The following is a 26,419-nucleotide window of genomic DNA, read 5'->3' on the forward strand; positions in this document are numbered from 1 at the left end:
ACAGTATAATTATCCATTAAGCAAATTATTGAAAAAGAATGTGGAGCTTGTATAGGGGGGAGGATCAGGAACAGGCGTTTTAATGACTAAAAGCAGCCTTAGCATCGAAGCCAACAAAAAAACATGAAGTACACACTTACTCGATTGAACTGGGAATAGCATTAATTATGTTCCAACGAGACGAAGACGGAACGAAGCCTGTTATTTATTATAGTCGGCTATCAAGCACTTCGCTAGAAATATTAGCAATAGATAGATGGATAGATTCCGTATATATTTACTGGTGATCTCCATTTCTGGAGATAAAGGAGATAGCAAGATGGAGGCTCGAACTACAAGAGTTTGATTTCACTTGTAAACATCGACCAGGAGCGGATATGCCACACGTAGATGGCATGAGAAATATCTCACACAGTAGTAGACAATGTATTAGCGATTGTACCAACTGATGAAGATTGGGTGTATGCGCTACAATGGCAAGACCCAATACTGGCGCAGATATTTGAAGCAGAGAAGAGTTTTTGAAGGAGAAGAGTTCACAATGAAGCCAAGTAAAAGGAGACTACGTTATTAGAGAGCAGCCTACGCAAGACGGCCAACGGCAACAAATTAGGTGTATCCGAGCAATCCGCTGCAGGATAATAAAAGCAAGCCACGGCGACATAGGTTATGACGGCACGGATAAGACAATCCAACGTATTCAACGGAACGTTTGGTTCCCACGCAAGAGGAGGTATGTGAAGCCGTATATTTCTTCGAGTCCAGAGTGCTGTAAATACAAAGTGAAAGGAGGCAAGCCTGAAGGGTCACTGCATGTAAACGACACGGTACCTATACCATTCCGTACAATAAATATGGATCACATAGGCCCGTTCCCAAAGATCAAAAGTGGAAATATTCACATTTAACACGCTCCGAGAAATCGAGTCCCACATCTCTTACTACTTACTTTTTATGCAGAAATGTTTATTTGTGGCTCATTTCAAAGCTTTCTTTTCATTAGCCGTAAAATATTTTCCATGGGGCTTAGATCTAGACTATTTGATGGCCAATCTTATATTGCAGCCAATTTTTGGTACTGTTGGCTCTGGCGAGGATCCTCCGTCCTTCTGAAGAGTTCATTTACCACAAGTGACACGCTTTTGAAAATTTTTTTAACATTTTCTCATTTTATTCACCCATATCTATCAGATTGAATTTTCAAAACTGTTTAAAATTTATTCTTATTTGCATCTAAACATTATAAATACAACAGTATGCTTAGATATATTATTAAAGAGTCCTATATACGGATTACAAAATAAAATCGATAGGACAAAGTTGGATGTACTGCTACAGGAAGAGAGAAGAGAGCAGCTAAATCGAACGGTTAAGAGGATGTAAAAAGAAACCGCTTTAACATTTTCCGCAAACATTTTCTCCTTATGTCGACATTTCTAACACCGCAATAAAGCACAAAGGAAATAAAATAAAGGTTTCACCACGTTACATTTAATTAAAAATTCCCAAAACCGAAAATTCATAAAATCAGCCAAGCGTCTAGCCCATGGAATATACCTTACATGTTTTTTGGCTTTTAATCTTAAATTAATTTTTGAGATCGTCGATCGCCTATCTTTAAGTACTCGTCTTGGCTTTCGATAATTCGGCATACTGCTTGGCGAATACGAATCGGTGATACTGTCTGGCCAAGTTAGAGCACTGAAGGGGTTCGTTTGGAAACCGTTGATAGCAGTAAACCAGCTCTTCCTCGAATTTTTCGATCTCGCCCTCGCAATCCTTGGCCCATTTTACAGGCGTACCGAATAGGTCTTGAACCAATTTTAAGGATTTTCCGAACTCTTTTTCCTCGACTTCCAGAGAACGCTTCTTCCAGGACTTGGCCACCGGAACAGGATGCAAGGCACGCTCATTATGCTGCTTATGTTCCATCGTAGTAGGCATATCGGAACACGGCTCTTTTATTGTTTTTTGCTTACAAGCTTCACAGGTGGTAGATACGAGTTCAGTACTTATGACGGTGGCATGCTTTATTCTATCTACCACATCCCGAGTAATCTCAAATGCCGTTGGATTCTCAATCTGCACCGTTTGCGGCTTACTGTTCCTGGCTCCCATGTCTGAGAGTATTGCCTTATTTATTTTAGTTTGTTCTTCGTTTTGGAGTGACGAATAATTTAAAATATTTGACCACAAAAGCAAAGATAGCTAACAAATTACTCTGTAGAAGAAAAGGGTATACAAGATTAGTCATAACAGAAGTGGTTCGGTGTCCTTCTGAGCTATAAAACTATAAAAGAAATTCTACATTGGGCATGCAGATTCTATGCCTACGCCTACGTTACCACTTCTATTAATTTCGAACATGTTTTGACATTTTTTCAATTTGTGTTTGGATTACTAGTCTCGATAGGTATGCATAAGCCGCAAAAAGCAGTCACGCCCACAATTTTGAAAACGTTCTGTTATTTTGGCGGCTACTCGCTCGGCACGTATGTATCATTTATTTATATGTTTATTTAAATAGCGTTATATGACACGAAAATTAATCAGATCGGACTACTCTATCATATAGCTGCCAAAGAGCGATCGGTCATGAATGTTTTGTTTCGTTTACTTATACAAATAAAATTATAAAAGAATACAAATAAAAGTAGTAGGAATGTAGGAAAAATGTATGCCCACATCAGAACAATGTTATTGCAGCAGCAAGAAACGTTTCAAGAAAAATCATATTTAATGTTCCTTATAGTTTATATCAAGCATAAAAGTTAAATAACGTAATTAATAATAATATTATAAATTCAAATGAGTATAGATATGGTGAATTATTCTAGTAGGTTTATAGTTGATTTTAAGAGTTTGACTTTTGCTAACATGGAAGTTGTCTATTGGGGGCGGAGCTTAATAATATACAATTATACTATGTATGTTAAAAATATTTTCGTATGCTTCAGCCTAAAAATTGTTATGTCTTTATATCTGTATTCTGCAGCTTCTTTAAAAAGTTATCCGATTGACACTAAACAATTTCTAATAATTGAAGGAGCGTGAATTAATATTGCACTGAAGGGGAAAGGTATGGATATTTTTGAACAAGTCCTTTGGCAGTTTCCGAATTTTTCTGGTTTTTAAAATATGCTGTTGATCCTGAAAATGAATTCTTTGTCAAGGCAGACAAATCCAGGAAGAAACAGCAAACAAATCTGGATTACTAAACAATTTTCCTGCCTGGTTCCCGTCGTTAGATTTTTCACTATAAGCCCCTTTTTACGACGAAACTCAGACTGAATAAATTGTTTGCGTATTAAAAATTGTTTTTTTTCGCTTCCTCAGAACAAATTTGGCAAATTTTAAGATCCTCATATATATGCATTTAAGCCAAAGAGCCAAAACTCAAATCGTTCTTTTATACTTTTCTAAAAGAGCATTTCTCCAAATTATTCATCTGAGTTGGGATTGCTTCGCATATGTAAAACCTTGCTGATGATGTTTCGGTTAGTTAGTTCCTGAGATCTAGACGTTCATACGGACAGACGGACATCCTGATCAAGAATATATATACTTTGTATAGTCGGAAAAGTTACATACTTTTCAGCGAGTCTAGTACACACTTTTACTATACGAGTAACGGGTATAAAAAGGTTATACATAATTGAATAATTCTTTCTGAAATATATGTGTATGCGTAAAATGTCCTATTGAGCAAAATGGTTTATATTTATTTTTTTAACGTATCTCAATACCTACAAAAACTTTTTTAACTATCATTTGAATAGGGCGTAGTGTGGCAACTCTGCCCTGAACTCAAGCGCCACATTTTACGTATCATATGTAATTATATCACAACGTAACGAAATATCGCATAACGTAAGACCAGGGCTGCAGCTACGAAATGAATAACGAGAGGCAATAAGTTGGACAAATCAAATAATAAATTAATGTTTATTTAAAAAAGTAAGTTCGTATCATCCGGTACTAATCCTTTTTTGCATTCCGGAAGCTTGGACATCGCTTTCACGGCCTTTAAAATTTATTCTTGCGGCTTCAAGCCACAGTGTTTTTTTCGGTAAGAGGGCACGAAATTTAAATAGCCATTATTCGTGACCGGTCCATGATTGGTGAACTTCTTATTGGAGGCACACCGACCCTCGAAGCGGGACGCAGTATTAACTTGGGTCTATCGCTAGTCCTCACAGCCGCTCGTCTTGGTACACCATCTTCTCCGCTGAACACTTCCTCGGCGATTACTCTTTTCCAGTCCCTGCGTGGTGTGGGTGACTCGCAGATGTATACTAGATCTCCGCGACACATTTGCTGGACACGCTGAAACCTCTTCTCCCTGCGAACGATTGTGGGCAGGTACTCATGCACCCATCGTTTCCAGAACCGATCCCTCATCATTCGAGCAATCCGCCATTGCTTTCTTGTGGCACATGCCCTGGAAGCCGGTCAGTCGTCTCCTGGAAGACTTGGTACATCGGATACACCTTTCAGTAGATCTTTAGGTGTCAAAGTGGCCTCCTGGTCTGCTGATATTGGCAAGTCTGTGAGAGGTCGAGAATTCACTATGTTGAATATGTGCTCCTTGCGCGCGAGCTTCTTCATTGTGTGCGCTAACACCTTCTTTACACACTGGACCATTCGTTCCCTTGCTCCACCCTCAGCTGGCTTCGCTGGACAGTTGAATATCCACTCTATTCCTTTGGACGACAGCTCGCCCTCGATCTTTACTGACGAAGTTCTTTCCATTGTCGCTTCTTATTTTGACCACCGACCACGGCGGCACATGAAATTCCTCATAGCGATGATGCATGAATCTGTTGACAAATCATGGGCCATCTCCCAATGGATTGCTTTGGTTGTTAGGCATGAGAATAACCCCCATCTCTTCTTTGTACGTCGCCCAATTGTCACATGCAATGGTCCGAAGTAATCGAGGCCAGTATACTTAATGGGCCATCCATTTGCCTCAAGTCGATTCTCCGGCAGGGGCTTATCTCAGGCTGCGTCGATCGCGCCATCCGCAACTTGCAGACGTTGCATTTAGTCACCAACTTCTGTAGCTGTCTCCTTATGTTCGTTATCTAGTAATTGCGACGAATCTCGCCGCTGGTGGCCTCAAAGTTTTGGTGGCTCATTTTCTCATGGTGGTGATGAACGATTATCTCCGCCAGTGCGTTCTTGTGCGACAGCATAATTGGGCGACGGGCACCAGAGGGTATAATTGGCTGCTCTTGTTCCTCGTGCCTCCACGAATTTCCTCGGCGAATGCTTCACTTTGCGAAAGACGTATCAATGTGCGCTTAGCGTCGGCGCATTCATTCGATGTGAGTCCGACACCGTCGAATAAACCGTAGGACCCATGCTGTCGTCCTTACCCGTCGGTTGAATCTCGAAAATCCACGAAAACGTGCAGCTGCAATGTCCGCACACGTCCAGCGCACTATGGGGCATTTGGCCTGTTTTTTTTTACAATAATGTGTTTTTTACAAGTATGCAAATTTGAAGTATTTTAGTATTAATAGATTGGAAATACGTTAAACTGTTTTGTTATAGCACGCAAAAGTTAATTTGACAGTGCACCGTTATAATAACAGCTGTTAAAGTCGGCTGTTGCGAGCTTATACCACGTGGCTGCATTGAGCCAAAATTTAGCTTAACTTTCAAAGTGTTAAAATTTAAAAAGAAGAAGAAGATGAGTATAATATATTGTTTATTGTGTGCGTCTCTTTTTAATAATTAGTACATTTAGCAAGAGGTGTCAACATGTAGTTGTTTGAAACAAATTTCAACTTTGAATAGAGCTACAACAATTTGTTCAAATTTGTTCAGTAAGTGTTTATATACATGTTGTAGTGTGTTCAACTCCTAACTCATATCAGGTAGTCTCTATGTGCGTTTTTTGCGGGTTTTTGAGAAATTTCATTTTTTAGGGAACAACATCTCGATTGCCAATGGTGCCCTGCTGGAAGTGTGGCGAAAGCAAAAGGGTGTTCGTCAAAAGGAAAATGCTATTTTCACTTTTATCAGTGGTCATTTTTCTGATAGCAAGCTAGACTTTAATGAACGATTAACGAATAATAGTAATAACGAATGTTTTCAGTCAATCTTTTGCGAAATTGGAGAAAATGCGATCGAAAAATAAATGAATTTTCGAAAGTTATTTCAAAGTGGTTAGAAGAACATCCAATCCTTATCCTGAAGGAAAAAAAGAATAATAAAAAGGAAAGGAAATTAGCTGGACGCCCGAAAACGTCATATTATTTTAAAAGTTTGAGTGGCCGAAGACAGCAAGTAGATGAACTCGTATGGGCGCAGAACCACAACGAACGTCTTTTGGGCCAAGCTGCAATGCTTGCTGCACGGAAGTGCGGCCTGCTGGATCTTGCAGACATACTTAAAATTCTTTTTTTGAACCCAGCCAAGGCAAATATAAATAATATCCCATAATATCATCAATAAATTTAAAGAGGCGCGTTCGAAAACATAAGCGGCTCTCTTCCACTAGAAGTCATTCTAATTTTAGCTTGCGAATTAGAACCTGACACTGATTCTTCATTGTAAAGAGGAAGACGATTATGAATTTTTATACAATATGAAAATTAAAAATGAACTTTAAAAATATATTAAAAAAAAAAAAAAAAAAAAAAATGGGGCGGAGTTGGGACACGCCCACTTTTCCAAAATATTCCTGGGGGCATGTGCAACACATAAAAAAAAATTCATCCAAATATCTCCCATAGTTTAGGAGTTATTAATTTTTGTAAAAAAAAACAGGCCAAACGCCCCACAGTGCACTGTCGTATATGGTTGTTTCGTAGCCGCATGCCTTGCCCAATCCAGAGATTGACTGCACAGTCAATTCTACAGTCCGCTATTGCTTGTCGTAAGAGGCGACTAATATAGCGATAGGTTCCTCTAACCATGCTTGTCGGGGCAAAAGGAGGAGGCCCACCGAGCCTCTCTTTCAGTACCATGGGTTGTGCAGCTATCCAAGACTGCACATTGAGGTAGGCCCCCTGGTGGGAGTATCGTGGTGGCTGTGGTTGGTACCCATATCGCGGGCAGAGCCTTTGTGTTCGACGTTTGAGTTACGGTGCTGTGACCCAGGGATCAGTAGATATTTTGGGTAAATCTCGCTCCTCAGCAAAGGGGAGTGCTTGCCCGGCAAGCAAGTACTCAAATTGCTACCGGGGTGGTCGCTATGTACATAGCTATAGCTTCTAGTCCGGGACGCTTGTCTGGCGTATCCAGACACATGCACCATATGCTCACTTGTGGGTGTAAAAGGTGTCGTGGTTGTAATCCCTTCAGTGTGGAACACGTCACGTAAAACAAGTTCGGAGGGATCCGAAAAGTCGTCATTGCACATCTCGCACGCTCTCCAGTTCGCTGCGGATCAGTTGCTCGGGGCAACTGTTGATCCATAACTGCTTGCACGTTGTTCGGGTGGATGAGCAGCGCCCTCAGTGCTTCTCGGGCCTCATCCTTTAAGGCCTTCATTATCCGTTGGTTATTCTCCAGCTGTACACTAATAAGATGGCGTTGTTTCCACAAACGCGCGCTGAAATATTGGCCATCGAGCTGACCTCCGAACTCTGAAGATCAGGCAGTTTACGTGGTGTCCATCAATTTACCATACTCGCCGGTGCCGTTCCGTAAGTCACGGCTGCGGGCGCAGCTACCATAAGGCTGCTTTGTTGATATATATACCCTAGTTCTGGTTGCGTTGTGGCCGTAACGTAACAAGGCCGTAGGTTTACGTTGCATAGTTGCTGTTCCGTGTGACAAATACAAAATGGCTGTCTTGCGCTGGCGCCAAATTTCCACTTAATTCTGGCGGCACAATTCTACTCAATTGTGAGGGCAATGGTTCATTTAATGATGGCGTCACTTTAGGTTGCCGGTGGGAACATTCTCACTCAATGTCTGCGTCGTTGCTCCGCTTACTGCTGGCAGCAATTCATTTAAATTGCTCACGCTCGGGTTTCCTTGCGGCCTCTGCTTCCCTTTCATTTGCCCTTGACTTGGTTAGTTCCTTTTCAAAGGTTGCGATCCTTTCCATTAGTGTCGCCACCTCTCCAGTCGTGGAATTGGTAGTCTGATCTAGGCTTTGTTCTATAAGTAAATCGGTTTACAATCGTTTAAATGTGCTTATTTTACGTACCGCAATATACTCTCCCTCTCTCTTGGATAGTGCAAGTCATATTTACTTTGCCCACCAAGCTTAATATTTCTAAAGGAGAGACCAGACACGACATACAATCAAAATACATACAATAAATACTAAGTGTGACTTCCTTATGATATCGATCTAAATTATCGGCAATATCGATAGAGGGTTAATTCGTTCCGCGACAAACATCTAATATTATTTTTTTCTAGATTGTTGTTCAGGGACTGCTTTTGACGGTGCCTTCGTCATCGTGCTCGTCCTGGTTTCGTTGGTGTCCGGTGGCGGTGGTGGACACAGGTAGCTGCTGCTGCTGGCGACGGCACGCAACAAAATATACCATTAGGACCGGGACTGCTGCGTTAAATTTTCTCTACTCTATTGAATGATTCTGCACTCACGCCAAGATTTGACTGGCTATCGCTATAAAGCGGGAAGAGGAAGGGGGTTGTTGGACGAAATGAGATGGAAGGGAATGGGAATTTCTTTGTCTTCAAAAAACTTCTTGGTGCCACATGTAATTTTACGGCCTAAATTCCACCAGTTGGATAAATGGCTAAAAAACATTTTAACGTTCTCAAGAATAGCCAATTTCTATGCATACTTTTGGGCCGAGATCATGGTAAGAAACAAGTGACTCGCACCTTAACGTGCTTAATAATACTTTATAATCGATTAAATGAATGCACTAAGTAAAGTTTACATATTATGAACACACACTTTCAAATTATGCTGAAAACAGAAGATTCAATAATTGTGCACAACCTTCACTAAATTCAATCAATTCAATTAAGACAGGCCATTAAGCCCTCAGGAGAGCCCTTTGTCAACCAAAGTAATTGTGTGTCATAATTCCTAACAAAGGCCACCCACAGGAATTCAGGCTTTGTTACAGGCAGTGTGTGGAATTACCTGGACTGAGGTCAATGTGTTCGTTATATCAAACCGAAAACACTTGAAATTAAAGTGTTTAAGGTACATTATGTAAGGCTGGGAGACCGCTCCCAACTTCCTTCTGATTGGCCAAGTGTGAAAATATGCAATTCAAATAAAAATCAATGTTAAATGCCTTAAATTAAATGACTTAGGATATTAATGAACCACATATACCATACTAAGGTGACAAGCGCTTTCGCAGCAGTTAAAGGAAGTCAGGTCAAAAGAATCTCAGTTTTCCTCCATAATTAGGCCAGAGACAATTAGCTGGCTTTCAGTGCACCTACAAACATAATTAAAAATCTTGCCAGTCCAGCGGTGGTTGGCACCAACCAACCGAAGTTACAGATCGCTGTGCATGATAAACAGGATTCGGTTTCCGATCCAATCTCCAGGCCTCGGGGGAACAAGTAGACGCCATAATTGCGGACTATACCATTGAAAGCGATTCAATTACTTGCCGAATTGCAATGTCTTGTGTGTGACGGGGCTTTACTTAATTGCGTTGGTGGACAGACGTTTCACGTTGCGTATGCGTAATAAACCGAATTATCGGATCGTAATAGGTCTGTTACGGAGAGGTGGCCGCAGGGCCCCCAGTTATTACGTATCCGCAATGTATTGGAAGTAGAGATGCGCTCAAAGCATTTTCTTGTCAGTTTGTATTTACAATACTCTCCTTTTCCACCGGTAACCTGTAAATTATGGAAGTCATTATTGTATCGACAAGGTTTCCAGCCAGACGCTTTTATTATTTCTGGCAATGTTTATTTTCATATTACAATATTATGCGAAATGATTTTAAAATTTACAACAAATTAATATTCGGGAATTCAAAGCCATTACACCCCAGCAGTAATTACGAATTACTCTTCAAAGACATCGAAACTGATTTTTTTCTATTATTGTACCCCTGAAGCGGTTTAAAACACAGTAAAGGAGACATTGCGACAATACAGAATATAGTACAGTATTTTGCATATATGTACCTTTTAAATTTACATATACTTCATGAGTAAAAAACATTGTCCTCCTAATTCCTGTTTCATTATCTAACGGCAATTCGATGTGCTGTTTTCGACCTTTCAAGTAACGAATGCCAACACTCTCGTCGTTGTGATTTTTCCTTTCAGAGATTGCTAAGTGAGTTTGCGAAATCGTTAATTGTCAATAATATAATAAACTAAAACGCCAAATAAAAATAAACATTTGTCCCTTAGGAACAAATATTTTCGTCCTCCGACTTAAGACAGGGAAGAACGTTTTAGTAGAGATACTCGACTATCTGATACCCATTAGTCAGTAAGTGTGAGTGCAGTTAAAACATTTTTCAAAAGTGTGGGCGCGGAAACGGCCAGGCTAGTGAGAGAATAATTATACCTCCAAAAACACTTCGTTCAACCTGTTACGTGCTCTTTAACGAGTCTAGTGTACCCTTTTAGTCAACGAGTATTAGTCCCGACAGCAAAAATATGTCCATGCCACAAAAAGGGTTTCGGGTAATTGGTCAACAATAAATATTTACATACTCATTAAACTTTTCACATTAAAGTAATACGGTGACAGGGAAGTGGACTCGGGAAAATCTGGACCTCGTACTAAACAGCAAAACTACACCCAAAACAAACAAGAACTGCAGTAGCACGCTTAAAACTTTTTCTCATCACAAAAGTTTGCACAGCTGCCTATCTCATAACTTTTTAATGAATGTACGTACCAATTCGTAAAATTGTCGGTAGGTGGATTATGAAAATTGTATTTGCACTTTTAGCAAGAGAGAACACTATAGTGAAGTTTTTCGACTATCGGATACCCTTTACTCAATTAGTACGATCCAAACAAGAAATTTCAATAATTTTGTGGGCGAATTGCCTAAAACATGAAACGAAAAAATGCGGTCGTGGCAGTTTTGGCTGTTAGAGTGGGCGCAAAAAAGTTTTTAAGCAATTTGATAAAAATGTACAAGACTAAGATAATAAAAAAATTCAAATCATTTTTTAAAAGTATGGGTTTGTTGAATATTTTTTCAACATTTTTTTAGTCAAAGTTCTATCGATATGCCAAAAAACCAAAACCACTTTGTAACAATTTTTCCTCATTTTATTTCTTAATATCTATCGATATTCCAGAAAAATTATGATGAAAAATGAATTTTGTGTTCGCATTCACAATAGCTGAGTAACGGGTATCCGATAGTCGGGGAACTGGAATATAGCATTCTCTCTTGTTTTATTTTAATTGAACTTGATAGTTTCAAAGTAAACGGAGTGGCATGGACCTTTTTTTTAATTTGATAGGTGTATTCTGTGGTGTGTTCTGTTATCTGTATTCTGATAAGCATATGGGAGTCGGAAAAGGTTTTTTTATTTTTATTTATTGGATGCAACCAAATGAACATACTAAAGCTAGAGATATTCTATTGTCTATTGATCGATTTGCATTTAAATAATTGTCAGTAAAAACTTGCCAATAGATTCGCATTAAGGGTGGCCAAAGCGAGGTATACTGGGACCTTGTCCCAGTAATTGCTATTAATTGCAATTAATTTCGTTTAATGTTGTTTTCAAATGTTTATTATTTCTTATCCTCAGTTCATCTTTACTAACGCTTTATATTTGTGCTGTTCTTTATCTTAGATTCGCTAAAATTGGTAGAAGGAAGCCTTTCCGACCCTGTAGAGTATATGTCTATATATTTTTGAATGGTATTACTAGCTGAGTGGACCTGGCCCTCCACATTCTGTAATTGTTAAACTTTCATTACCTCAACACAAGCGACTTAATCTGATCCATTGCAATCAGTTGCCATTATTTGTTAACAAATTAATCTGTAAGTTGGTATAGGCAACTAAGGTAACAGGAAAATGTAAGTGCAGTATTTTAACTACAAAAATCGACATAGTATATAAACAGAAACAATTTCTTGAATAAAAGAAAGGAACATATATATTACAAAAACCAAATGTGCAGGCTTTTTTCATGCGGCAGCTTATTTTGTGCAGTTTTTATACCCGTTACTAGTAGAGTAACAGGGTATACTAGATTCGCTCCTCCTTAAAAGCAAGATCGGCTCTTCTCGACACCGAGATCGGCGCGTCTCGATAGCAAGAATATTATTATTATTAATATTATCCCAATATTATTATTATTAATATTATCCCAATATTATTATTATTATTATGATTACAAAAGTCAATATTCATTAGCCAACTGAGAATGATTCAATTTTGATCTGAATATGCTGAGATAGATTTTGAGATCGATACTTCTTAAATCGAGACTGTTGAATTTAGAAGCGAATGATAGGCGTAAATACGGTTTAAGCTAATTTCTAATTGTACATTATTGTGAGTTTTATTGGTTTGTCGCGTTTATTTGGATAAGTTTTGCGCCTTAAGGAGTCCATCGTTTTTGAACTCCGTGTCGTTTTCATTTAAAAAGTTAGAAATGTTAATAAATTCTATATTCAAGAAATGTTTTAGTGTAAATTTGTTCAGATAAATCGGGTTTTATGTTGCGAATTTCATTAAACAAAGTAGAAGGAAACAAGATCACCAGACGAGTCAATCTGGCCTTGTCCGTCTGTCCGTATGAGCGCCTCGAGACTAAGCAATATCCATTGATAAGCCAAAAAATGTGGAACTTTCTCCTTCAAGCTCAAACAGGTATCTGATAGTCGAGAGGCTCAATGTGGCGTTTACAATGCAAAAACTGAGAATATAATTCATTACCTTTTCCCACCGTAAGTCAAAAGCCTTACACGCTGGTTCCCTAAAATGGTGCTTTCACCCAGCAGGCGACGTCAACTACAAATTTCTGAGGCTCTTTTAGCAGCACTTTTCTTTATTTTGGAATGCTTTTAGAGGTTTTTATGGGGTACTTTCTGGAACGCTGGCAACTATGTGGGATGCAACATTTGTTCCTTTCTTGCGGCTTCCCCTTTTGCTGTTTATACCTTATTCATTGTTCCAAGAACAACAATGTGGCAGTGGGACGAAAAACGTTTTCATGTTTGCGTGATTTTTGTGTACCGCTGCGCCACATGACGTATGAGTGATTGATGTCCCAGCGGCCGTACTCACCAGATTACGTATACGTCATGTTGTGCGAATGTTGTAAATGGTCATTTAATTGCTCGAGAATATCCTTGCGGACTTTAGAGAGGAAATTGGATACGTTGTTCCGATCAAAATTCTCTATTCTGTTCCGATTTTAATTCTCTTTAAAACTGAATCAAATGTACTCCGCTAAAAATATATAAAAAGATAAGATTTTTGACATTTTCCTTTATTCTACAGTTTCTTTTTACTTAATAGAAAAAATATAAACAAAAATGGAAACTAGCTTTGGAAAAGCTTTAATAGCCCGTTACTCGTAGAGTAAAAGGGTATACTCGATTCGTTGAAAAGTATGTAACAGGCAGAAGGAAGCGTTTCCGACTATATAATGTATATATGTTCTTGATCAGGATCAATAGCCTAGTCGATCTAGCCATGTCCGTCCGTCCGTATGAACGTCGAGATCTCAGGAACTATAAAAGCTGAAAGGTTCAGATTCAGCATACAGATTCAAGAGACAAATACGCAGCGCAATTTTGTTGACCCATGTTTCCACGACCACTCTAACGCCCACAGGCCACACAAAACTGTCACTGCAAGACTTTTAAAAACGGTGTTGATAATTTATCACATTTTTATTAGTCTCGCTAATTTATAAAGAAAACTGCCACGCCCACATTTTTGAAAAAATGTTGGATATATTTTCATAATTTTATTAGTGTAGTTTAAGTTCTATTGATATAGCGACTAAAGCATTATCTCTTGTTTTTTATTTTAATTTTATTTCTGTGACCGATTAAAAAATTAAGTTTTTAGTTAGTGCCCATGAATAAATTATTATTATTATTTATTTCAACGAGTCAGAAAATGTAAACGGGAAAAGAAGCATAAGCAAGAACCATAGCACATGCAAAATTGTATGGGAGAGCGTAGATTTTCAAACCCTGCTTTATAGGGTTATTTTGTATCTGAATATTTATTGGCTAGTTCAGTATCTAAATGGATAAATACCTGAGGGTGTTATTGCTCTGGGCGCACCCAAAAAGAAGAATTTGTTTTAAAACTAACTGGAATTTCAAGGAATTAACCTGTGTTAAGTATCTCGAGTCGAAACGTTAGGCTAGATGCTTTAAAAATTTTTAATCTCCTAGTCCAAACGACTGAAAGCCAATTTTTGTTCCACCTTTGTCAGCCAGGTCATGGCGTTGCGGATTTCCGTCAAAATGGCTGTCAGTCAGCAGCAGTCGCAACCGCAACACAAATACCCTTCTCCACATTTCCTCCCCACCTTGATGAGTAAATGATTTATGTAAATTTCATAGCAATGCACCTCGCCAGCCATTAAGGTGATGACATTGTTAAATGATTGAACAAATTTTAAATGGTGCGGCGCACATTTATACATAATAATTAACATGCACGACACCCTCTACCACTAAGGCTTAAACATTCCGTTTGAAACATTCAAAGCTGCACCGGATGTTCCCCGAATGCTGGGTGGCAGTGTGTCTCCTTCCCACGTCATTCTTTGTTTTCCCTTTGATGGCACGATGTGTGTTGCAGAAGAATGCTAATGGCTGCGTCCCCAAACAGCGGTTTGTTGTGCCGACACTACTCCACTATAATCAGTGTAAGAACTGTAATCCAATAGTCGAGTCGCTCGTCTATCGGTTACCCGTTACGAAGCTTATGGTAGTCCGAGATTCTTTCCCATGTTTGCCACTTGCCCCACATATCATCACATTGCTCACTACTCTCGACAGCCATTACCATAACACGTACTTATGTAAGTCGTAATTTATCCAATTCCACTGGTAATGAGTTTTCTCCAGATGTTGAATATATAATTATTTTCCAGCAAGAAAAATTCTGTACCGTCCGTCCAGACTCTTACCCTATCTAGTATACCCTTTTCCGGAAACCCTAAGATTATTCTAATGTCTTTGGTTTTACTCTACGAATAACGGGTATAAAATCATTGAGAAATCTCAATGTTCAAACAGATGGACTCGGCACTTGATCCTGATCAAGTTCTTCATTGATTCCTTCTGCATTCTTTTCAGCGAATAAAAATTTTTTAAGCATAAGCAAAAAGCTCTTCCGAAACATTGCTGTAGTGTTTTGTACCGAGTTAGTGCTGGACTCTAATGTAATATTCTATGGTATTGACTTCAGTACTAAGCATCTTAGATTCGATTTAATTGTAAATATGAGCAAATTAAATTATAGAAAATGGTTTTGTCGGAAACTTTTACAGTCCCCAGTCTCCATCTGCTTCCCAGCGGAATGTGGCAATCAAAAGCGGCTATGGTCCCAGCTCCTCACCCCCTCGACGTCCACTGCAATAAATTGTAGCAATACATAAAATATATACATATGTTTCCAAACATTTCGAGTGAGTGTTGGTTACCGTTGTCCTTTGACCCGTATGAGGATGCCACGTTTGCGGATTTCGTGCCTCGTATCAGCTTTTAATTTTACGCGCAACTGCTGAGCTGCAGTGTCAGCGGCTTTCGTGGAGTCATGGGACAGCGGAATTATCCTGCCAGGCTGCATGGTTTTTGCGATTATGCAAATAAACGTATATCTTTACATTGTGCCGATTTAAAAACGAGCAGATGCTAATATTAATTCATTCAGGACGCAAGGTGGCCTTATTTGCTTAGAGCCTTGTCCCAGTAAATCTACTTTAGCGCCACGGGAAATCAGAACGAATGCCGCACAACAATGAGCGACATGACATGAACTGCCGCCGGTTAATTTTATTACCTGGCAGATACTTACACAATCGACCAACATGACTCTTCCTCACAGGTATACATGTATGTATGTATGTATGTATAAAGCGTTTTAAGCTTGAAATAACGCACAGTGATTCAATTTGTGGCATTTTACTTACATTATCGTTCCTGACAAGCAAATTACTCAACTGTGTTATAAAGTATTAAGCTAATAGTTAACTATTAATTTTTCGAAACTTTTATTTTATCTTCTGCCTTTCAACAATAGGTTTACTTACATAAGTCTTGATAAACATGAATGTTTGGCTGCGATAGTAGCCTTGCGAAAATACGTAAAAGAGCATGAATTCAAGATTGTAACTAATAATGTCTCGTTGAAACAGCTCATGTCCAATCATGATCTCTGCTCATGATTATATCGATGGTCGTTGGCTCGTCAAAGGTATCGTTTTAAAATCGAACATCGTAAGGGAATTCTGAACGTTGTTCCGGATATCGAAGATAAAATAGCTGTAGATCTGCAAGAAGGTTTGCTCGTTGATTTCAATACTCAGGAACTTAAGTCCGCGGTTTACCAGGATTTTGTAGCAAAGGTTATTGCGAATACAAAAAACTTTCCGGATCTTAAAACTGAAGATGGTTTTGTGTATAGAAAAGCAGAATATCTATCTGGAAAGAAAAAGCATGAAAGCTATGGATACCCAACGAAATAGTATCTAAATTGATATTTCAAGGGCACAATAGTCCGTTAGCTTCCCACGGTGGAATACATAAGACTATAGAGTGAGTGCGAAGATACTATTTTTGTCCTTGACTAGTAACTGACATGAAAGCTTGCTTTAATAACTGTGAGACTTGTAATCATGTTCATAGGCCACCATAAAGAAGAGCACCAGAAACTGTGTGACTTTTCACCGAATTTTCATTGATTTTCGTAAACCGTATCCATGTTCTAGAAGTGGCAATATAGGAATATTTATTGTTTTCGACTACTTTTCAAAGTTTGTCTTCTTAAAACCAGTTAAAAAGATAAATGCTACTACCGTGATTAATTATCTCGAAGGAGAGCTGTTTATTACTTTTGGAATCCCGGAAACAGTGGTGTCAGATAACGGGTCCCAATTTCGTTTTGAAGCGTTATAAAAATTAATGCGGCAATACGAAAATCGCATACTTTAATTGCTGTCTATTCGGCTCAAGCCAAAGCTTCCAAGCGAGTGAATCGATCGGTTATCGCTGGTATAAGGGTGTATCTTCGTACAGATCAAAAGGACTGGAACGAATACCTCACTAAAATATGTTGTGCCTTAAGGAGAAGAACATATGGCCTTATACATACTGTAGGGGTACTATAAACCCTCTTATTTAAATAAAACAGTAATGCTGGATTTAGCCTCTTAACTTTATTCTGTACTTTGCATTTCCACTTCAGCAATCGACTGACTCCCTCTCCGTTACTGATCTGCACACTTAATCTGTTACACTTAATGTTTATATACTATGTTGCTATACTGTACTTATGTATGCGTACCTCTAGCCTACTACAATTCGACCATCCTGACATTTAAGATCACCTGATCTTGTCGAAATTTTCAACTTATACGTATTACATTGTTCTTATTCGCTATTTGCTTAAAATATATATATTTTTTTTTTCTTATCTTTAATTATACAAATTTATTTTCTACTCCCTATCCAATGTTTAATATTTTGACTACTCCAGACACCTTGATATGGATTTCGCGCCAACTGAAAACCTTCAACATCTTTAATTAAAAACCTATCATTTTTCAATACCTTCTCTATTACATATGGACCCTTATGTTTAGGTATTAGCTTTCTAGCAACTCCTCCTGTACTATCGAAATTCTTAACCATAATGTAATCTCCTACTTTGTACTGCGTACTTTCTTTTTTCTTATTATTATATCTTTTTTCATTATACCTCTGTGCTTTTAATTGCGATTCCGATCCTTTTCTTCTAATTTCTTTCAGGTCTCTAATTTCACTAACATTATCTAACTCTTCTAATTTTTGTCTTAATTCATCAACAACTTTTCCCTTTTGTTCAATTCCAAACAACATCTTGCTGGGAGATTCCGCTACACTTCTTTGTTTGGTATTATTCAGAGAAAATTCTACGTCTTCAATAACTGCATCCCAATGCAATCCCTTTTCAATGTCTGTTAATTTAGCTATCATAGGCCCTACTATTCTATTGACTCTTTCTACCTGTCCATTGGCCTGGGGTGAACCTGTCGCTATCTTTATGTGTTTAATATTATACTCTTCCATACATTTTGCAAAATCTTCGGATGTAAAACAGGTCCCCCTATCTGATACTATAACTTTCGGCCTGCTATATGATCTAAAATAATCCTTTAAAGCTAGAATTACTTCCTTTGTGTTCGTTGTTTTTGTTGCGTATAACCTAACATATTTAGTAAATCCATCTATTATTACAAACAGATGTTTTTTTATTCTACCATTATCTACCGGTCCATAATGATCGATATGTATTATCTCAAACGGCACGTTTCCCTTTGGGATGCTATGCAGCATTCCCTCTTCTTTTCCCGACTTCGGTGAAAATGCCACACATCTCAAACAATTTCCTATATGCCTAACAACTTTTTCTTTCATATTCGAAAACCAATAAGTCTTAACAATAGCATCTATAACCTTATCTCTCCCTAAGTGACCTAATTCATTGTGATATTTATATAAAATTTTTTCTTCCATTTCTTCTGGTACACAAAAAAAACAATCTTCCACCATTTGCCTTCCTATAAAGTACACCATTTCTCATTTCAAAAATTTTATCTTCCGTTTTCTCTAACTTTTTCCTAATATCTTTCAACTTTTCATCTTTTGCTTGACAAATAATTAAATTATCTTCAAAGCTATTAGTTTCTATCACTAATATGTTCGTATTTCTGCTCAATGCATCCACATGCTGCATATGCTTTCCTGCTTTATGAACTAACTCAAAATCGTACTCTAATAGTTCTAATGCCCACCTTGCAATCCTAGGATTTAATTCCACTCTATTTAACGTTAGAGTTAACGCGTTGCAATCTGTAACAATTTTAAATCTCTTTCCCTGTACATAGATTCTAAATCTTCTTAATGCATACAGAATAGCCAATGTTTCAAGTTCAAAACTATGATATTTGGCCTCATCCTTTGTTGTGGCTTTTGAGTAATAAAATATAGGGTGCCATTTCATATCCTCTTTCTTTTGCAATAACACTGCACCAAAGCCTTGTGCACTTGCATCTGTATGTAACTCTATTTCATCCTTATAACAATATAACCCTAACACTGGAGCTTCCACGAACTTTTTCTTAAGTGTCTCAAAACATTCTAACTCTTTTTCTTCAAACGAAAATTCTTTGTCTTTCTTCAATAAGTCATATAAAGGTTTTGCAATCGTTGAAAAACTCTTAATGAATCTTCTAAAATATGAACACAATCCTAAAAAGCTTCTGACATCATGCACCTTATCTGGTATTGGAAAATCTCTAATTGCTTCTATTCCCTTGTCATTGGCCTGTATTCCCTTACTTGTTATTAAAAATCCTAAATATTGTACACTCGATTGCAGAAACTCACATTTATCCATTCTCAGCTCTAATTTGTTCCTCGTCAACCTGTCAAAAACTTCCCTAAGTACTTCCATATGTTCCTTAATTCCTTTGCTAGCTATCATAATGTCATCCATATATACAATAACTTTATCCTGCCTAATCATATCCTCGAAAATTCTATTAATAAATCTCTGGAAGACCGCCGTTTAAGATCTAACTTCGAGAATATCGTTTTATTTACTAATCTATCCAACAGATCATCAATCAACGGTAAAGGATAATTATCTTTGACCATTGATTTGTTAAGTTTTCTGTAATCAACACATAATCTTAGGTCTCCTGTTTTCTTTTTCACTAACACTATCGGAGATGCATACTCTGAATCACTCGGTTTAATAATTCCGTTTTTTAGATACTCATCTAAGATAATCTGCAGCTTTTCTTTTTCAGTATATGCTAATCTTCTAGGAGAACAACTAAACGGTTTCGGGTCATTTAATCTTAATTGTATTTCACACCGAATCTCCGGTTCATTCGGTCTTTCTTTATTAACATAACAATTTTCTACCAACTCAATAAATTGCCATTTCATATTATGATCCACCTGATCACCTATTTTGTAATCAATTGAGTCATCTATTACATTAATTTCAAGCAATTCCCTCTCCTCTGTGCTTATTTCAGCATTGACAGCTTTCTCTAATTTATTTTTAGCCTTGTCACTAATCATTTGACTTTTACTACTACCTTGACTAACACTATCGATAACTGTTTTACTATTGTTGTACATATTTGTTTCTTCTAACATTTTATCGCTTTTCTTGTTACATCGACTTTCAATTTTATCCACTGTAATCATTTTCAAGGTGTCCAGATTCAAGCATAAGTTGCATGCTTTCATAAAGTCTCTTCCCAATACTACATCATGACTCATAGACTCGTTTGCCACTATTATTAAATTAAAATGTATTTTATTCATATTTTTCATAATGTAACACAATATTTTTCCATATGTTTTCAAGTAACTTTTGTTTAATCCGTAAAATGAACTTAAAACTGGTACTCCAATAACATCTTTAGGTACTTTACTAATTTTTATGATGACCCTTTTTCGCGCTTTGGCTTCCTGCACTCTTTGGCCCAGTGTCCCTTCGAATTGCAATTGAAACAACGCAAGAGTGTGCTGCTATTATTGTTCACCGATGCCACCTTCTTGTCTGTTTCATCCATTTTCGGTAGTTTCACTTCCGCAAATGCCCGCTTTAAGTGCTGGATGTCTTCAAAGCATTGGATACGGGCTTGGTTACGTAGCATTTGATTTGGAATACCTTCAATGAGGAGCGCCACCAATTCTTCATCATCCATTTTTATTCCATGTGCAAGCATCACCTTATCGTCTACATAAGCAATAAAGCTTTCGCCAGCTGTCCATTTTCGTTCCTCAAATTTTCGCCTTGTTTCTAACTTTGACTTCCTCTCACCAAACATTGATATAAACTCTGCCGCCAACTGCTCTGTTGGTAGCAATACACGTTCTGGATCTGCATGCAACCACATGCATGCTTTTCCTTTTATCTTGCTGATGATCAACATCTTTATATATGGTTCATGTATTCCATAAACGCTGGCTATATTTTTCACTTGTAGGATCCATTTGCGTGCACATGTATCTCCCGAAAATTCATTCACTGCATCGGCTGCCATACGCAATAATAAATCCATATTTTGCCCAGCTTGTCCCACTGTATTTCGTTTATTCCCGTCAAATTCTTTGTTGCTTTTCTCACCGCTGCCATCTTCGTCGCCGTCTTCGTTGCCGCCAACTTCGTTTTCGTCGCTATTCCCGTCGCCGCTGTTTTTGTTGCGGGCGCCGTCTGCACTGTTGTTCTTGTAACTGCGTACCCCGCTTCTGTCGTCATGTTTGCCGTTACTTTTGTTGTTGCGTGCAGTGCTCTTCTCATCGCCGTCTTCGTTGCTACCTCCAGCTTCGCCGTTACTTTCGTCCTCTTTATGCTCTCCGTCTTTTGCGTTATATCTTTTTCCTTTTTGAACATTATTATTGCTGCTTCCGTAGAAATATTCTTCCTCGCTTTTTAATAATAATTTCAATTGATTTTGCTTTTCGTTTGTTAAATTATTCAAACGCAAAATCAATTCTCTTTTTGTTCCCGTGGTCGGTTCTTTTAATTCACTCAACCACCCTTTTAACTGCTCCGTCGATGCATTGCTTATATTCATTTTTTTTTTTTTCTTTTTGGCTCGTGATCATCCCACTTCTGATATTGTAGGGGTACTATAAACCCTCTTATTTAAATAAAACAGTAATGCTGGATTTAGCCTCTTAACTTTATTCTGTACTTTGCATTTCCACTTCAGCAATCGACTGACTCCCTCTCCGTTACTGATCTGCCTCTCTGCTTGTTGCTACAGAGATGTTGCGAAACAGAGAGAATGCCACCCGAAAGCGAACCATGACTTAATGTTTATACACTTAATGTTTATATACTATGTTGCTATACTGTACTTATGTATGCGTACCTCTAGCCTACTACAATACATATGTATATGGCTATGTTACGAACTGCTTTCTTTTCTTAGTGGCAGTGTCGCTAGCTCAGGCTTTTCTCAGGGCAGAGTTTTCCCTGTGCCACACAGCTCGCGACATAAACATCGGTAACTATCGACGTCTCACGACTTTATCTCTAACGAACGAATTAATTTTACAAAAACGACATAATTTTAAAGTTCTTGTGGTCGCAGATGTTATGACCATGCGCACTCTCCCTACCTAGGATGCCCGAAGATTTTTGCGGACATCACCCATGATCCATACTTCGGTGTCGCTCCAGACGACTAGGATGGCTACACCTTCCTTACATTCTTTCATTATCTCTTAGTCCCTCATCAGGCAGCGATCCTCTTGATCGTCGACTAATTTTGAAATGGTCAAGAAAATCTTCGGGATTCCTTAAGGCCTACAAACCACCACGGAAACTTGCCCCGCAATTGGCGGTGATTGAAAAGGCACTTATTGACGTATTCACATGTAAATTAATAAATCCTATCGTCCGGTGGTCCTCTCTTATAGGTGACTCCGTTGTATAGGTGTTATGCGTGTCGTCTCCTTTGGCTGGGCGAAGACGTCTTAGGAAGATTAGGATGGAGGGCGTGACTTTGCCCCCGTGGTCTTTCGATGGCCTTTTGGCTCAACGAGAATGTTTAATTAAAACAAGTAGTGGTTTACGGCCAAGTGCCGGAGTAGCTGGTCTTTATTCTTAAAGTGCAAGCTTAGAACTGAATACAAAAGAATATGAAAAATGTGGATCTACCCTAGCTTCAATGCATCACGCCATAAACCCATGGTCGGCAAGCCGACTCAGCATTTATGCAACACAGCTTGGTACCCCGGATAAGGGGTGTCCAATTGCTGTTGCTGACCGTTCGCAGCGCAGAGCGCTGAACTCCGTTGGGGCGCGTCAGCATTGTTTATATGTGGCAACTTAGTTGTTAACTATCCCCCCCCCTAAGATTTTGACCGTCCTCGGTTATATTAAGTTTATCGATGGTATGTTGTATCTCAGCGGAAGCTCGCCTTCTCCTTAGTGCCAGAAAAAGGATGAGCGAACCAATCAGACCAACGTTAAGGACTACTCCAGCCACGAACCAAAGTTTGGGGGAACCCGCGGCATCAACCTCGTCTTTGAACCCTTGGATAAAGCGCAGGTTGTCGTTGTTCATGCGGTGTAGCAGAGGCATGCTCAGTGCCGGGTCATGGCCGACGATGTTCAGTAGTGGCGATCTTGCTACGCCAGGCTGCTTGTCTATTGTTTTCCGGAAGTTTACGAACTCCGATCCGTTGATGATAGCTGATCGTTCGAATGTAACAAGATGTGTTCCTTTGACGAGTACCTCTGGGCCGCCGTCCGTGCTGATGCGGGCTGTTGCCTCGTTGATGATGACTATGCCGTCATCTATAGGCATTACTGCCCTAAGGTGGCTGGATTGCGTGTGGCATTGGGCTGTATTTCCCGCATGGAGTGAGCGGGCGCAGGTTTCGCGTCGAGACCGCTCGCAGAAGGTGCTGTGCGTGGTCTCCATGCATTCGGTGACCGAAAAGGTGTCTTCCTCGCACTCTGCTAGGATGTCTTCATCGAGTCGCAGGATTGTCTGGTAATGTGATACTGGGTATACGAGAACCTTCTTACATCTGACCTTCACCCTAGGATAGGCTATTAGTATGTGAATAATGCTATCGGACTGAAGAACCCTAATCTTAGAGGCTTCTAATAAGCTAACTATTGGAGTGTCTTGTTCAATTAATGAGCTTAAATCGGCATGATTAAGGATTGTGGGATTTACTATGTTAGCTTTTGCCAAAGTTATTGTGAGAATTAAATTTTGGATCTCTGTTGTCAGCATTCTATTTCTCGCTAGTAGTGCCTCGTACAGATGCGGGGTGTCGACCAAGTCGTTGTTTCGGGCTTTAATAATTTTGTTCACGGTGTCGGTCAGTTTGTTTATTTGTATTTGGGTTTCGGAATTTATATTAATTTGTCTGGAGTTGGAATCCACTAGCTGAGCTTCGGTCATTTTGATCTTTAGAAAATCTGAGGCGTCGGGAGTTCCCGCAACTACCTTAAGAGCCGTACCTAAGAAGTCTAGGCTTCTAGCGATACGGTGATGTATTTTTAGAACGGACAACAAGTTTATAAGGTGATCTGTATCGACGTCTAACAACTTTCGCATATGCGACTGTGGAAAGGAAGCGGACAATTTCTTTGTTTCATCTACCATGTAAATATAATCAGACAGGTTGCTCGAATGTCTCAGGCAATTACGATGCTCAAACACCAGTACATCTCCGTCTACGACGGGAATGTAGTTGGCGTGGGAAAAGTCGGTAATCCGAGCACTTGCCACTGCCAGGGTGATGAGTGTTATGAGGGCGAACCTGCAAACCAAACGTAGAATAAGACCACGGCATATTAGCTTAAATCAGGCCTACTACTGGAAATTTATATAAATTTGCCTCCTCGCCCTCTAAGTTTAGTTACTATTTAAAGACGAATAAAAAAAACATAAGGAATATCTTAAAGCTAACTAAAAATGGGGGGACCTATTTTAGGTTGTCCTTATGGACCACCCTCCCCTTAATAAGAACAGACGTTCCTAGGTCTGCCTGCACTGTTTGTTCTGTGCACAATGGTGTCAGTTTGTTTCCAAGCCTTTTATTGTTTTTGACAAAAACCTCGTCTCCTACCTCAAAAACACGGTTTTGTCTAGCTGGGTTGCATCTTTCGATGTTGTTCTTCTGGGCCTTTATCAGCTTGTCTCTAACGCCTAGGCAGCGATCATCGGAACCCGAGTGGAGGATCTCGACCGGTTTCTCCTGAGTGACAGAATGTAGGGTCTTATTGTACTCTACCGTTGCCCTTAAGATTAACTCTGTCGTATCGCTGATTTTCTTGTCTAGTTTAAGACACCTGGCGATTTCTGTCAAGGTGCTGTGGAACCTTTCCACTTGGCCGTTTGACGAGCTGTGCAGAGGGGCCGCGTTCACAATGTCAATGTGGTAGCTATTCTTAAGTAGCGAGTTGACGGTTTCAGAGTTAAAGGCGGCTTCATTGTCGCAATATATTGTTCGGATTTTTGGGAACACATTTACGAGTTGAAGCAGGGGCCCCGTGACGTCCACTATTGTTCTGGACAGCACTGGTTGCACTATTGCAAACTTTGAGAATTTGTCAACGCATGTTAAGAATTGCTTCTTATCGGTTGAGAAAATATCAATGTGCAACATTTCGCCGGTATAGCTAGGTATGGGTGTCTCTCCGAGCTCCTGTTTTCTAGGGTGCCTGTCATATTTGGCCTTGGTGCATATTCTGCAATTTGCGACCACTTCCTTTGCTAGGCTGCTCATTTTGGGGAAATAATAGTCGCGCAGTACTTGCTTGGTATTTTCCTGAGCCGCCCTGTGTGCACGATTGTGTTCTGTCGTGATAATTTCCAACTGCTCATTTCTATTGGTAACGTCTATCACCATATTCTTACAGTATCGAAACTGCGTAGCCGGGAAATGAGAAATTAAATCGTGTTGAAAACTTGCCAGGGTGGGCAGATCGCAGTGTATCGCATTCACGACTTCGGGGTTTACTACCTCCTTCAGCGTTTCTAAAATGGTGCTTTTGTCGGTAAAATTGATTAAGTGGCGAGTTTTACTACGAAACAATACCAAGCTTCGCTTCAGTCGGAAACGTGCTTCTTCTATAACAATCTGATTTCTGAAGCAGTTCACCGGTTGGTGTGCCGTTTCGACCGTGTATGTCAATGACAGTTCGCTGTGAATAGTCGCAGCGTCTGACTGAGGCTCATTTTGCAGGGCATTGATGTTCTGCCTAGAAAGAGCGTCAGCCACATGGTTGTCTTTACCCGGTTTGTAGTGGATTTTTGCGTTATGGTCATCAATGTACGCTTTCCATCTTTTTATCTTCGGGTTTGGGTTCCGATCGGACACCGCGAATGTCAACGGCTGATGGTCCGTATAAATATTTATATCGCGAGTGCCGTAGAGGTAGTGCTGTAACTTGCCTAAGGCCCACACTATGGCCAACAATTCTCTTTCATTTGTGGCGTAGTGTGACTCGCTTTCTTTTAGGGTCCTGGAGATCATAGTGATGGGTCTTTTATCTTGCGATAAAACCGCACCAATACCGTTAGCAGAAGCATCCGTCGTTAGATCGAATGGCTTCCTAAAATCGGGGTATCTGAGAATTACATCTTCAGAAGCCAAGACGTTTCTCAGCCTCTCAAATGCATCTCTCTGCAAATCACCGAACTCGATAGGAGTTTTCTTGGACATGTGTTTGCTGATAGAGCCGTTTACTCCTTTCAGCAAGTCCGTCAAGGGCCTCGCGATCGC

The 26,419-nt window shown here is 39.3% G+C and overlaps 1 protein-coding gene across 1 annotated transcript; it reads right to left on the bottom strand.

Annotated features, from left to right (window-relative positions):
- Positions 1 to 1,419: 1,419 nt before the first annotated feature.
- LOC6613842 lies at positions 1,420 to 2,236 on the bottom strand. Its single transcript, XM_002038275.2, has one exon. The coding sequence runs from the start codon at positions 2,116 to 2,118 to the stop codon at positions 1,618 to 1,620; it is 501 nt and encodes a 166-aa protein (XP_002038311.1). The 5' UTR covers positions 2,119 to 2,236; the 3' UTR covers positions 1,420 to 1,617.
- Positions 2,237 to 26,419: the final 24,183 nt, after the last annotated feature.

This window comes from Drosophila sechellia, chromosome 3R (assembly GCF_004382195.2).
Source record: "Drosophila sechellia strain sech25 chromosome 3R, ASM438219v1, whole genome shotgun sequence".
NCBI lineage: Eukaryota > Metazoa > Arthropoda > Insecta > Diptera > Drosophilidae > Drosophila > Drosophila sechellia.

Bases quoted from the DNA above. Each gene is read 5' to 3' on its own strand.
- LOC6613842 (XM_002038275.2), bottom strand. From the start codon at position 2,118: ATGGGAGCCAGGAACAGTAAGCCGCAAACGGTGCAGATTGAGAATCCA.